This window comes from Stylophora pistillata, chromosome 2 (assembly GCF_964205215.1).
Source record: "Stylophora pistillata chromosome 2, jaStyPist1.2, whole genome shotgun sequence".
Lineage (NCBI taxonomy): Eukaryota > Metazoa > Cnidaria > Anthozoa > Scleractinia > Pocilloporidae > Stylophora > Stylophora pistillata.
This window is the reverse complement of record NC_142520.1, coordinates 58,742,437-58,756,185: the sequence shown is the minus strand read 5'-3', so window position 1 is coordinate 58,756,185 and position 13,749 is coordinate 58,742,437. Positions and strand designations below refer to the sequence as shown.

The window sequence follows — 13,749 nt, the reverse complement described above, 5'->3', positions numbered from 1 at the left end:
CCAAGGCTAAATTCTGTAGGAAGGTGATTAGAATTTTTAACGCACAACCAATAAAAATAGCCCATTTTATTAGCCTGCCGACGCATAAACAAGCACGGTGACCCCATTTTTTTTTTACATTTTTTTAATGTTTATATCATGAATGTTAATCATACCAAGTTTCAAAAAACGTTTGATAGTAGAACAATTTCAAGGGAATTACCTTAAGGTGATTCCCTTGTTTTGCACTGCGCAACCTTTTCTGCGCATAACATTGCGACATCCAAGATGGCGGCCGTTCTTCATGCTAGCGTGAGAAAAACAAACAAGGGCCGCTTTTGCAGATCGAAAGCTTTTATTCGCAATAAGAATGCCGCAAATCGGCTGAAAGCTTCTGGTAATGCTCTGGTAAAACAAGAAAATGAAAAGAATGTGCGTGATCCGGAAGTCTGTAGTGGATTTCCACTTCGCGGCCGTCGAGTTGTGGAATTAAATGTCCCCCTGTGAGGCAGCTCTACAGCTCTTCGACTGCATAAAAGAACCGGTGTCTGGGTTAGGATAACTACTGTACATATCCTGTTCAAACTCTGAGTGTGGAGAGACAAATACCTGTCGTACAAACAAGACCCACCGTAGCACCGGGACAACGCGAGGGAGACCAATCTTTGATGTAAACACGAAGCTCGCAGCAGGTTTGTTTACATTAAACGCGGCTAAAAATCTTGTTTTCCACCATTACAGCATCCATTTAACATCTAGCCAATTTGTTAATAAGTTGAATCGAAATATTTACAGGGATGCTACACGCAGGCATAGATCCTACCCACGTAAACGAGTAGTTATCATACATCAATATACCATCACTTGGAGAGTCCACGCTGAAGGCTCGCGAGAGGGAAGTGGGGCTCCAAGTTGAAAAGTTGGCCAAGGAATCATGTCTGAAAAGTTTAGAAAGCGAAAGAAACATGTGGAAAGATGATAGTGAAAAGGAAAATGTGGAGATAGGAGCGTCATATGACATGGGATGGCAAAAAAGGGGAAAAGCCCACAACAGCCTGAGAGGTACACTGCAAATTCAACGTCTGAAAGAATTAAAAAGGGTGCATTTGGTTATGCATTTTCTTAGAAAGCTGCTGTTTTTTTCTCTGGATTGTTCTTTAGCTTACTGACAGTTCTGGTGTCAGCCAATGGTCAAAGTTAATGAACTAAATAATTAATAAACAAATAAAATATATCCTTACTTTCACCACTAGGTGTTGGCTCCATGGTTGGCCTAAAAACTGGCAAGGTGATTTGCTATGGTTCAAGGTCAAAGAAGTAATGTATAGAAATATATTTTGTCTACTAGCACCTTGTTGTAAACAACAAGAGCAATGTTTTTTTTTTCAATTTGACCAAAAAAGTACAGAATCATTCAACATATGACAGCACCCATATTTGTCTCCTCTTGAAAGTGTTACCCAGGACCTTTACTCATAATGTCTTTTGTAAAGGTGTGCAACATGTGAAACTGCCAACAGACAGTCGAAAAACTCTCGCATGCACAACTGCAGGCTCAACTGGGAAGGCTCGTCAAAAGCTATGGAAGCTGATGTTTGTGTTGATCTAGTCAAAAGGTAATTACTAACCAGGTAAGTAATAATAAAAATAAAAAATAAAATAACAATTATAATAATAGTTGTTAACATGTCAAATTAACAGCTCTATTGCTGCAAAGAGAGACTTGTGGAATCTACCTCAACTGGTAGAGCGCTGCACTAGTATCTCAGAGGTCAGTGGTTCGAGTCCCGTACAGGCCTGATTTTTTTTTCAGGTCTGATTTTCGCTATTGCATAAATAGCGCTATCTACTGCGAGGATCGCACATCATACGTATCTAATACCGCAGTGCAAAATATATGAACTTCATATATTCATTGCATCTTATATGCTTATAACTTCAAAATCTCATTAAATCTTGAATTACCTCATTCTTTGTTATTTTTTCACCCTTTCCAAGTATGAATTTCCGTTTTGGTGATATCAAACACATAAAAACAACCGAAAATAAGCGTAATATCGAGTGCATACTTCGACACCTGCTGATGCCCGATATATTCTGTACGATTTCGTTCTTTGAGCGTGTGACGCCGTCACAGCCGTCACAGCCGTCACAGCCGTCACAGCCGTCACAGCCGTCACAGCCGTCACAACCGTCACAGCCGTCACAACAGAGGGTAGACTGGGCTTGACTCATTCGTCAGACTGTTAAGGATACTCAAACGATTGACTGAACTTGACTCATTCATCAGACTGACTTTTAAGGATACTCAAAGGATTCATTTAGCCTAAGTCGAATTTGTTTACGAAGTACATTGATTTCTTTGTTGCAAATTTTTTTAGTTACGGATGTGGTTACGTTGTGCGCGTATAAAAGCCTCGTTTAGCGTCGCTTTAGCTATTGTATGATTGTATTTCACCTGGATTAGGCTGGGTTGCACGAAAAATATATCTGGCATGGTATAAATCCACGGATGGGATGGCATTTGTCCGGAGAAGAAAGGAGTGCTGTTGAAGTTTCGGATGTGTGTTTTGTGGACAAGTCTCTTTTAAAATGGCAAATTTCCTTTGCGTAAGTTCTTGTTGAATGTTTCCAGAAATTTTGTTATATTCCTTTTTGCACATAGAGCCGTTTAATATTGTTGAATTGCCAGTCAACAGTCAATAGTAATTTTCGCGAGCATTAGCGTGACCCCGCGTGAAACTGAATTAAATCTCGAAATGTACATCTCTGTTCGTTACCATCTAAATGTACAGCCGGCTAACCATTTGTTCGTTACCTTGTTTTTGTGAACGTAAGTCTTTCTCTATAATCTGTTATTTATTATTGTTTTTGTTGATAATTATTGGACACAACTCCTTTTAGTTGACTTTGTTTTTTAATTTGGAAGGTGTCATTCTTAGGTCTCGTTTAGTGGCTTTGCAGTCGCCTTTAACGAAGTCCATGGACTTAATTCAGGTAAGTGTTACCATTCCAGTATGGGGCCCATGAATATAAATAAAAGCAATTATTTCCAAAAGGTAACTGTTATTTTTCGTCCTGTCGAGTTTGGAGTTTACAGCTACTCTATAATTTGAGCAGATCGAGGGGACGCGAAGGTAGGTGGCACATTACGGCTATTGGAATATAGTTTAAATTTTATTTGTATATAAGGCCCAAATCGGCCATTTCTTTCCATAATTAAGGTCGAGTGATAAAGCTATCTTTGAAATGTAAACTTTATTTGGCCTCTTTTATTTGTGATTTAAATTCTCTTCTAAATATCTCATTAATTTCTCGCAGTTGCGTCGGCCACCCTGCAGATGGCCACCAAAACTAAAAGGCGCTCATAGTTTTCGTGAAGATAATGAATGTAAAGTACTTGAATTAATTAGCTTTAGAAAAAGCCCCGCTTGACTACATTAAGGGAAAAACTAGGTGATCAAAAGCTTCTTTTTCTAACGTGGGCTTTTAAAGATAATTTGAAACCACAATGAGTGGTAATAACGCGTTGTTTATTCGCAATCTTGCTCACTCTTGTGGTCGAGAACTGCTCCCGGTGGACGAAGCCCCTATGACTGCACTTGTTAAAGAGGAAAACTAGTTCTGCAAATACAAGTTTACACATTTGTATTTTGAAATATCACTTGTGGTGTTTATCCCTGCAGTTACCACGTACAATTCGTGCTATTATTTGTTTAATACACCACTATCCTCGGGGGACCAAGTTGAATTCCTGGGCGAATTTGGTGTACTGTTGTACCCTCCTTCAGGCGTTACTTGGCAAAACCATTGCACTTCGGCTTTGTTAAGTATAGTTGTTTGGCCATTGCACTGACCGTGGCCGAGGACGCCCTATAAAAAAAGCAAAAAAAAGGAAACCGACTAATACTGAAAAGAATATGAATCTAGCAGCCATTTCGGGTCTATTGTTTCGTTTTAGATCCAAAATTCAAGAAGGAAGCTTTTTGTATCTTTATTTTGTAAATCCTTTGTAAAAATTAAGATGTGTTTCTTCTCCTCAGGATTAAGTGAGAAAAGAGTGACAAATGCTTTCTGGAATGGAGAGCTGGAAGCTGAACTAAGAGAAAGAAAGGCACTTGACATGTTCTGGATGATGTTTGTTGATGCTGACAGAGAGGCAATCATGGCTCACATTGACAAGCTTAGAGCCCAGGCAAATTATTCACATCCTCGTGGAGACTGCACTGAAGACTGTAATGCTAGAGGTGATGAATGGCAATGTAAACTGTTCCCTCTTTTTGCAGTTGTTTTTTTCCCAAACCTTCATTTTGCATGAAATGTAGTTTCCTATTAATGCTGAAACCAGAGGAGCCAATAGCAGATTGGATTGGAGGATTTTCTAAGTCATTTATAAATACAATCTGTGATTAGGAATGACTCTTTCATTATTATTTTGAAAGGATGTGGTAAGCTTTGGGTTGCAGACGGGTAGTGGAAGTTGATGTTCGCACATTGTATGATGAAGAGAAAGGTGCAAGCCCTAATGTTTATTTTCTGATTCATATCATTAAGAGTTGAAATCCTTGTTTTCACTCATCCACCTTCAATATTTTTGAGAAAGGTCAACAAAAAGTGTTTTACATTACTCTCTGGGCATTTGATTATCATATTTTTTTCTCTTCTTTAAGCTTTTTCACTTTTCTTTTAAAAGAAAATACATCACATTCATAGTTTAAAATTTGTCGTAAATTACTATGTTCACTTTCTTATTGAACTGCATTTGTTTTGTTGCTAATTAAAAATAACAATAAATTTCATAGATGCATAAAATTTTGAAGGACCAGTGTGGAAAAAATCTGATGGGGTCAGGGTTTGGATGAATCAGTTTGGACTCTAATGGATTCTGATATTATGAATGTGCTTCTACTGAATGTGATTTCAGTTATGTTCGCTATGGAGCCCTTATATTTGAGAATGGCACACTTTTTAAAACATCTGACAAGTTAATAATAATCATTTGGTCATTACTGTTGAATCTCCTTTTTTTTTAACATTTTTTCATTAGAATGTTATCAATGGACTTCCCCTGGTAAATTATCCTGATGTCTGCACTGCTGCCCATGTCCATGGAATGGCATTTTGCCAGGAACATTTAGATTTTCTTTCCTCCAGGCATCCATGTATTCCTTCTGATATTAGAGGCTTTTTAAAACATTGTAGTGTTTTAAAGGATGCAAGTGCTGTTGAAGGTAAGTGGTGATTTACATTTGGATGTTTACGATTCATTTCTTCATGTCATCAACTTCGCATGAAGGATGAATAGATGTTCCTTAATTTTCTTGTGCAACCATTTTCATCTTTTCCTGCTATACCAAATGAAAAATCAAAAATATGTTTTGATAAAAGATCCGACATGTTACCCTTTTGATATGTAGGTTGCCAGACAGTGCAAATAATTGCACTTGCTAACTGATAGAAGAGGTTGAGTATCAGATGACTCAAGTTGAAGGCTTCCCAAAGTATTTGTGTGAGCAATCTTCTTAGCTAGAGGGTCATGTTGAGATTGGTCAGTACATGTTATTTCACTCTCATGTCTGGTAATTGCTGTATGCAATTTCAATTCTGGGCAGTGCTTTTTAGCACTACTTCCTTCCAGTTAAAATGCGAGCACTCACTTATTCATATACTTATTCGTATTTTTTACTTCTCAGTTGCCGACAATATCACCCTAACCACTGATGAAACTAAAAGGTAGAATCTGTGGTAGACTCCATTTTGGATACTGCAAGTACACCTGTAGGTCAATCAGCAGTGTTATCCCAAGGTAAACCTATCTCCTAGGCCCTCCATAAGTTTGCCTATTCATTTCCAATTGTGCATATTTAACTTTTTGTACAGCTGAAATGTTTCTGAAATTGTAAAGGCATCACCCATGACAAGTTTGAAAGCAATGCAGCTTTAATTGAAAAAATTTTGTTTTTAGTGTGTCGTTTTTAAGTGCACGACTCCTGTTATCTTTGACTTCTCCCTGAGCCTGTTGATGTCAAACATATTCCACATTGTAGGTTAAGGGCTGCATAATGGTTTTGAAATCGTATAAATAGGTTTGCCTTTTTATGATATGCTACCATACCATGTTTCATTAGCTTTTAGTTACATTTGAAGTGCCAAAAGAAAAAAAACTCATTTTTTCTTGCTCACACAACAGGAAATGAAGAGATTTTATCTCAACCTACCTCGGCTGCATTACTAGCTGACTGTGCAGAGGAAACACCAACATCTCGTAATAAAGAAACTGGTGAAAAAAAACGCCTGCAGAAATGGTCCCGTGGACATTTTTTTATTGTTCGAGGCAGTGGATTTATTGACAAATGGAATCCCCTTTTCCGGTATGTGAACCTTGGTTAATCTTCTTTCACTATATATATATAGCTGTTTTGATTTTGTTTACTAGCCAAACTGGCTGTTGGAAATCAGAAACCACTAGCCAAAGCTGAATTTCCACTAGTCTGTGGCTAGTTGGCTACCATTAGTGTGGAGCGCTAGAGGGGAGTAACCTTTTCATGAACTGGTATTCTTTCTAGGGGGAATCACCAACACTCCTAATCAGTTCATGATTCTGAAACTGAAATAAGCTGTGACAAGATAGGCCTTCTAGCTCATGAGGTCAATTTGCTATGGCTACAAACATGAAACAGGTTTGCGATGAACCAAATAAGAACAAGAGTGGGTAAGAGGGGAAAACTTATTACTCTTTCACTCCCAAGATTTCATTCATAATTCTCCTTACTGTCTGCTTCACAATTTCTATGATCTAAGTTTGGAGAATTTGGTATTAGCTTAACTTATAATCCCTTTATCAATTGGTATTTGTCTTTATTCTCATTACTTATCTGTTTGATATAGTGTTGATACAGTAAGGAGAAATTCTGTCTCGGTCACTCATGGGAGTTAAAGGGTGAATGTAGAATAAGTTGCTGATGACAAATCTAATTTTGGCTAACAATGACATGGTGAGTTTTGAAAATGTTTATTTGGCAATGTTTGAAAAATACTTTTCAGGTGAAGCTACTCACAAAGTATGCCTTGCTAGTTGACTGTCAAAGAAGAGCCGGAAGAATCAGGGATGCACTAAAGACTGCTTCAACTGTGGTCCTGGTAGCACTGAAAACAGCCTCTGATGCCCACACCCTAAAACAGCCAGTCAGACAATGGGTCTCAGTGAAACATGAGCTGGTGAAGGATCTGCAGGAGGGAGAAAAACAGTCTGAGAGATGCAGGTTTGCAATAGAGTTCAAAATAAATATTAGTATTTTGATGTCGATTAACTTAAAGCTTATGAGTTTTAAGCAGATGTCAGATCATAATGTGTAAAAAAAAGGTTACAAGAACTCCAGAAAATTGGTTTTAATTTGTTTAAACTTGATCAAATACATGCATGTTGTTTTCATAATCAAACAGAACATACATACATGCAGCAAATATAAAGATTATTCCATGGGAAGTGCCCTCAAACGATTTCTATTCACAAGTTGCGATGCATCAGAAAAGGGAGGAGTGAGTTTTTTATGCATTTCAGCAAGTGAATAAAAATTATTCAAGCACTATCATAACATAACCGTTGAAATGTGGCAGATTCCTCACCTCAATACACCAAAATCCTAGTTTTTGGCTCGTTCAAGGCTTCAAAAGGATCAGATAAAATTAATTTAAAGAGGGAAGAAAAAAATGGGGGGAATTCTAATATTTTTAAGGTTGACTCTGGAGAGATAAGGCATAGTGATAAAAAAAGACAAAATGATATAATCATTATGGTGTTGAAGAATTATACATAATTAAAGTAAGATTGAGTAAATTGGAAACTGTCTGAAGAAATTTGTTGGCTCTTTTTTCTTCTCAGAACCCTATGCAGTGCATTTGCAGAGAAAGAAGATGCAAAAGATGTAGAAGGAAGCCAGCTCTGTTTTGTTTTGCAGGAAGAGCTTGCTTAATTGTTACAAGACCAAAAGGTAACAAAATACTTTCTTTTACATTCTGACTTCTTCTTATGGTTTCCCCTTTCATAAGTGAAGTACAACTGTACCTGCCAAAATGTTTCATTGAATTGTTCCAAACTTTTTCAGCTATGACACAGCAGTAGGGCAAATTGCTGTAGTTCATATATTTTGAACTGCGGTATGAGATACGTATGATGCACGATCCTCGCAGTAGATAGCGCTATTTAAGCAATAGCGCTACAGTGTATTTAAGCAGTAGCGCTATCTACTGCGAGGATTGTGCATCATGCGTATCTAATACCGCAGTTCAAAATATATGAACTTCATATATTTCATTGTATACTTACAATTGTTCACCGCCTTTGAGCCACCTCACTTGAAATTTCAGCCAGTAGCCTAACTTCTTAGCTACCAGCCTGAAAGGCCTAGTGCTGTTGGACAGGATGTTAGTCAATGGCAGGCAGGGCTCCAATTTAATTTTTGGATCACTAACCCTTCGGGTTAGTAGACATCTTTTTTACTAACCAAATAATAAAGTTTGGTATCCAAGCTCACAAGTTACGATATCTCAAATATTGAACATTTTGATAATAACAACTAGGACAAATTAAAGAGTAGCTGAAATTGCATAGTGACCTCAAAAACGTAGACAATTATCCACCTATTTTATTTCCCTCTTGTTTACCATGATTAGTCAAGAACAGTACATCTACAGCATTCTCTAAAAAGAGTTAAAGTTGACTTAACAACTTGAGTATTCTAAGTATTCCTCTGAGAGTCGGGCCTACGTGCTCTTTGCCCTGAGGTCTACTGATGTTTAAATATGTTAGAAAATTTTACTCACCATGTCGGGTTAGTTGGACAAATTTTTAGTAACCAAACGTTGAAAATTACTAACCATTGGTTAATGGGTTACCATTAATTTTGAGCCCTTGCTTGTCAATCCACAGCATTTAAGTTGCTATTACCAATCCATACTCATGGTTGGAAAGGGTCAGTATGAAACTAGAGTGGGTTGCCTGAGAACAAAACACAGTGGCCTTGGTTAGGACTCCAAAACAGTCCTCTTAAATTGGAGTTCAGCATGGTAACCATGGATTGACCAAGTCTCCTATTAATTGTGAAGAATTTTTATCATCTTCTTATTGAAAGGACAAAGTTGGTCATTCAAACTGTCAGTTACTTTTATTAAAATGAATCTTTACTCAGAAGACACCTTGATGGGCAGGGACAAAAAAAATTGATCCCTTTCAAGTACATCAAATCTGCATCAAAAGAAACCTAGACCTGCGATGAGCAGACACTGCAGGGCTCGACACTAATAGTAGCTGAGTTTCTTTAGATCTGCACCGCAGTACTGTCAAGAAGCTGGGGAGACTCTAGAGCAGTTATTGGACTCAACAGATAGTCAGGATGAGGAGAAAAGCATGCATTCACGTTTGCTGGATAGACTTGGTGCTGCATATTTATGGCAGGCTTTGCTTGAGCACAAAGATGCAGTAAATGAGAGAGCAACTTCAGCAAGGCCAGAGCTTTCTGACAGTTATGAAGGAGAAGAGGAAAGTACTGGAAAATTTTTTGATTAAGATCTGATCTGACAATTTGATGACCCACCCAGGTCTCAAATTTGGATTTCTTGAGGTCGTGCTGGCTGCAGGCTATCTGTTAGGCCACTGAGTGTGCTTCCAACAAAGAGACGCACTGGGGCAAGAAGTTGATTTCAGTTAACTTGAAGTCTAGAGTGAACATTACTTATACAGATTTTATATTGTTCCTTGTTCAACACATTTTCAGGAACAAATTGTTGTCTTTGATGAAATGTCATGTGCCTGTTTTACAATAGACATGAATTTTGTAGTCAGTTTTTCTACAACAACAACATACTGTACCTGTACGTGTACATGGAGGACCGTGCAGAAGGGAAAGGGGCCCTGACATTGCACCTCCGGTGCATCCCCAAAAGCACCTCATTCCCTCAAAATATCAGACTGTCAAATGAAATGTTGGTGTAACTTTTCAGATAGAAGATATCTGCCTGGAGCAACCATTTATGGAATCACTTTGTGCAGCTTTGGAAATGTGGACGTCACTAAGGACCAAATCACTGCAACAAGACACCAGTGGAAAGGTAAATGTTTCCTGGAAAAAGCATTTTAGGGCTATGTAATATATTTTTTTACTTTAATTTCCAAAACATTAATTTTTTTTTCACTGGCAGTGAGAATTCTTTATTTGAAAACAAGTGAAACTGTAAAATTCCAAGAACAGTTTTCTTTCATGGGGAATTTGTTGTGAGAACTAAATAGGTATCAGCTTTTGATACTAATTCAGACGTTTTACAATAGGTACTTAAACAATTTGAAAGATGTGCCCTTAAAGATTTATGGATTACTAAAATTTAAATGCTGTGCTAAGTCTGCACTCAAACAGAGTGCCCACCCAGCCCGAGGTTATCCTGGTTTCCATTGAATTCACCCTTTAAATCCCAAGACCTAATCACTAATTCTCCCCTCTAGCTGCTACACATTTCCTTGTAAATAAGTTATAAGAATTTGGTGTTAGATCAAGAGAACAACTTCTACATGATAAGTTCAAGTATTCTCATTACCTGTTGAATCATGTATGGGCTTTAAAGGGAGAAGATACATGTTTAAATCATTTCTGGGAGTTAAAGGGCTAAGCAACTAGGCGTATTACTACTCCCCCAAGATGGGATGCTAGTCCATTGCAAGGTTATCCCCTTCCCCCAGCATTTTATCACTTGGCAGGCTTTTCATCTGTACTCCTGGTTACAGAGAGGCACGTGATAGAAAAGAAAGCTGTGTTTTGCCCAAGTGGACACAGCAAAATGACCCAGCCAGTTCTCAAACCCAGACCTCTTGACCCGCAGTGCAGCATACTAACCATTGGGTTACTGCATCTCCCACTGTATACAATACATTTAATCTGGCATGAATGTTATTCTCACTGAATTTGTTTTTTATGTTCTAGGTTGACCTGGACCATCTTATTAATCCTGAAGAGACATATCATTACTTGCTTATCACCGCTGAAATGTTTGGGCTTTTAAAACAGGTGAAACCTGCTACGTACTTTCATTGGTGACGATTTGGATTTCCCACAGGCAATTAACTGTTCATGCAGTCCTGTCACAACATGACCATGGCGATAGAAATGTTAAAAAAAATGTTTCGGTACAAGAAATGACAGCAGTTTTAAGAGATTTAAGTATTTGAAGGAAAAGGCTATCACTCAACAGAAAAGAATGATTTTCTCCAGTCAGGTCTTTTTTATCTCGACTGGTAAATTTTAAACAGGGAGGATCCTTCCCTTTGTTATCAGTGGTGTAATGAATAATGTAGGTTCTGCATTGTTGGAGGTTATTACAAGATAATTTGGTTGTATCAACTGGGTTAATAAATATTAATTGGCCGCAGCAAAGAATTTCTAAAGCTGATATTCCAAGGTTAAGCCCTTTATCAGAGCAAATGGTGAAGGGTTAATACTTGAAACATCAGCTTCAGAAATTGTTTTCAGCATCCGATTGGCATGTACATTATCAACTCAGCTGATGAAACCAAATTATATGTACTTATAATTCCACCCCCCCCCCCCCCATCTGCCCCATCTGATGCAGCACAACATTTGGGTATCTTCAAAAAATTAAGCGTGTGGGAACATCTTCCATTGCACCACTCCCTTCCCAGGATTAACTCTGCTACCCTTAGGCTTAGGCAAGTTAAGCCAATAATTTATTCCGCTTTGCAATACTGAGCGTTTTAAAAATTCTTTTATTAATAGACTTGGTTTTAAGCATAACTTGGCTGTAAGTAATTAATACACATTTTAGCCCATTACACTTTATATGTAACACTTGATATGTATTTTATCAGTGAAACTATTTACTATTTTAATTTACAACAGTTTCCCATCAGAATCTTACCCCCTTATTCATTCAATGAATGAATTGTTTTCTTGCAGCCCTTAAAAAAAGCTAGTGCTCTTTACATGGCTGCCAGTATATCCCAGTCAGTTGGTACCAAAGATATGCTGGATAATGGATTGTGTGCCCTAAGTGATGCTGTTCACTCATTGTGTGACATTCTGGACTTGTCACATGCTTCAATTATTCTGTCTCATACAAGTAACCTGGTTGATAGATTTGAGCCCTGCAGTACTTCATGGGTTCAGTTCTTGTTGGCCAAGAGTCACTATTTGCTAGTCACAGGAAAGGTATGAAAAATCAAAATCATTATTAACCCTATCACTGCTTTAACTAACTCTACTTACTGTCTGCCAAACACTTCTCGTGATGTAAGTTTGGAAAATTTGGTATTGGATTAACTAAATAATCCTCTACAATTGATTTTTTTCTATTTTCTCCTCACTTGTCTGCTTGACATTGTACTGATGTTGTAAGGAGAATTCCTGTCTTGGTCTCTGACATGGGAGTCAAAGGGTTAAACAAGCATTCATCATGCAGGCATACATGTATACGTGGTACTCTAGCTCCATGTTGGTGATTTTTCTTTGTGCTGAAGAACTTGGAATAGCTTTAGGCAAGGAAACTGTGGGCCAGCTAGCCTCTGAGAGCAGCAGGGAAATCCAATTTGTATAGTAATCACATGATTTTGAGTGCAATTTGGAATAAATAAGCACGAGTAAATTTTCTCAAAGACTAACAAAATTGCATGAGCCCATAGGGTGAGTGCAATTTGTGATCTTTGAAAACATTTACAAGTGATTATTTATTCCAAATTGCACGAGAAAATCATGTGATTATGTATTAATAATATACATGAAAAAATACGAGGTAGCTTCTCATAACTACGCGGAAGAAAAGCGCATGCATCACGTGCAAAAATAATTTATTGAAATCCTGCAAGTGACATTGACCTTGACATTGACATTGACCAATTATTCTGACCAATCAGAATGTCTGGTTTGTTTCTTTCTTTGCACTGAATTAACCCTCTTCTGTACTGAATTAACTCTCTTCTGCACTGAATTAACTGAAAACTGCGTTCATCTTAACCAATCAGAACTGAGAAATTTTTTCATGTATATTATACAATATACGGTATAGGAGGAAATACCAATTAAACAGGTCTATAATAGGCAGTACGTGTAAACACGGGATTGTTCAGTTTGTGATGTGTGTGTCAGTCATGGTTTTCATTGATTAATGTTTAGTATTCGGAAGGGGAGGTCTCCCTGAAGGAAGCACTGTAGAGTAAAGTCTTCACACACAAGAGTTACAAGTCCCACCTGTTGAAAGCCAGATGGAAATCAATTTTCTGTGAATATGCAATGCTCCCACCCACAATCCACAAATTTAAGATACCGTATTTACCCGTGTATAAGTCGACTCGATGTATAAGTCGACCCCCGAAAATCCTGAGAAATTGCCAATTTTATCGTATATCCTTTGTATAAGTCGACCCTAATTTTTTTGAATTATCAAGTATCTTTTAGGATGAAATGTGAGCGAAAGTCAAGGCTGAGAGAGGAAAAAACAGCAAAGATTCTTCACTTGTTATCGAGCGTGCCGCCATTTTGTTTGCTGAGCAACCTCCCCTGCTTCTCATTCCAGGCACTGGTAACAAGCCACAACAATTTTCTTTAAAAACTTTGTTACAATTTATTAAAACTTTTAAAAAACAATGCGATTATATTGATTTACTATTTAAAGAATAAAGATTTAATGTCTCAGAAAACTAATTAAAATCCATCAAAATCTTCCTCATCGCTATGTCCAAATAGTTCATTCCATTGATTTTCAGTTAGTCTG

General features: G+C 37.6%; 2 protein-coding genes and 1 long non-coding RNA gene across 6 annotated transcripts; 2 read left to right on the top strand and 1 right to left on the bottom strand.

Annotated features, from left to right (window-relative positions):
- The first annotated feature begins 832 nt into the window (after positions 1-832).
- LOC148740670 (uncharacterized) lies at positions 833-4,415 on the top strand. Its single transcript, XM_088748925.1, has 5 exons — positions 833-1,041; positions 1,233-1,296; positions 1,473-1,595; positions 2,922-2,976; positions 4,023-4,415. Exons 1-5 carry the CDS (start codon positions 945-947, stop codon positions 4,026-4,028), a joined length of 345 nt encoding a protein of 114 aa, XP_088605051.1. The 5' UTR covers positions 833-944; the 3' UTR covers positions 4,029-4,415.
- A 2,652-nt stretch (positions 4,416-7,067) lies between these two features.
- Positions 7,068-8,422, bottom strand: LOC148740669 (uncharacterized). Its single transcript, XR_015996698.1, has 3 exons — positions 8,306-8,422; positions 7,606-7,644; positions 7,068-7,206 (listed from the first exon to the last, which is right to left on the bottom strand). It is a non-coding gene; the product is annotated as an uncharacterized LOC148740669 (long non-coding RNA).
- LOC148740668 (uncharacterized) lies at positions 7,101-13,622 on the top strand. 4 transcript variants are annotated; one of them, XM_088748920.1, is made up of 7 exons: positions 7,101-7,241; positions 7,862-7,970; positions 9,171-9,521; positions 9,979-10,086; positions 10,950-11,033; positions 11,940-12,191; positions 13,152-13,622. In XM_088748920.1, the coding sequence occupies exons 3-7, from the start codon at positions 9,462-9,464 to the stop codon at positions 13,188-13,190; spliced, it is 543 nt and encodes a 180-aa protein (XP_088605046.1). In that variant the 5' UTR covers positions 7,101-7,241; positions 7,862-7,970; positions 9,171-9,461; the 3' UTR covers positions 13,191-13,622. The 4 variants fall into 4 exon arrangements, with proteins under 4 accessions (XP_088605046.1, XP_088605045.1, XP_088605047.1 ...); XM_088748919.1 differs by having other exon boundaries at positions 8,909-9,521; XM_088748921.1 differs by lacking the exons at positions 7,101-7,241; positions 7,862-7,970 and adding an exon at positions 8,345-8,458 and having other exon boundaries at positions 8,909-9,521.
- The last annotated feature ends 127 nt before the right edge of the window (positions 13,623-13,749 follow it).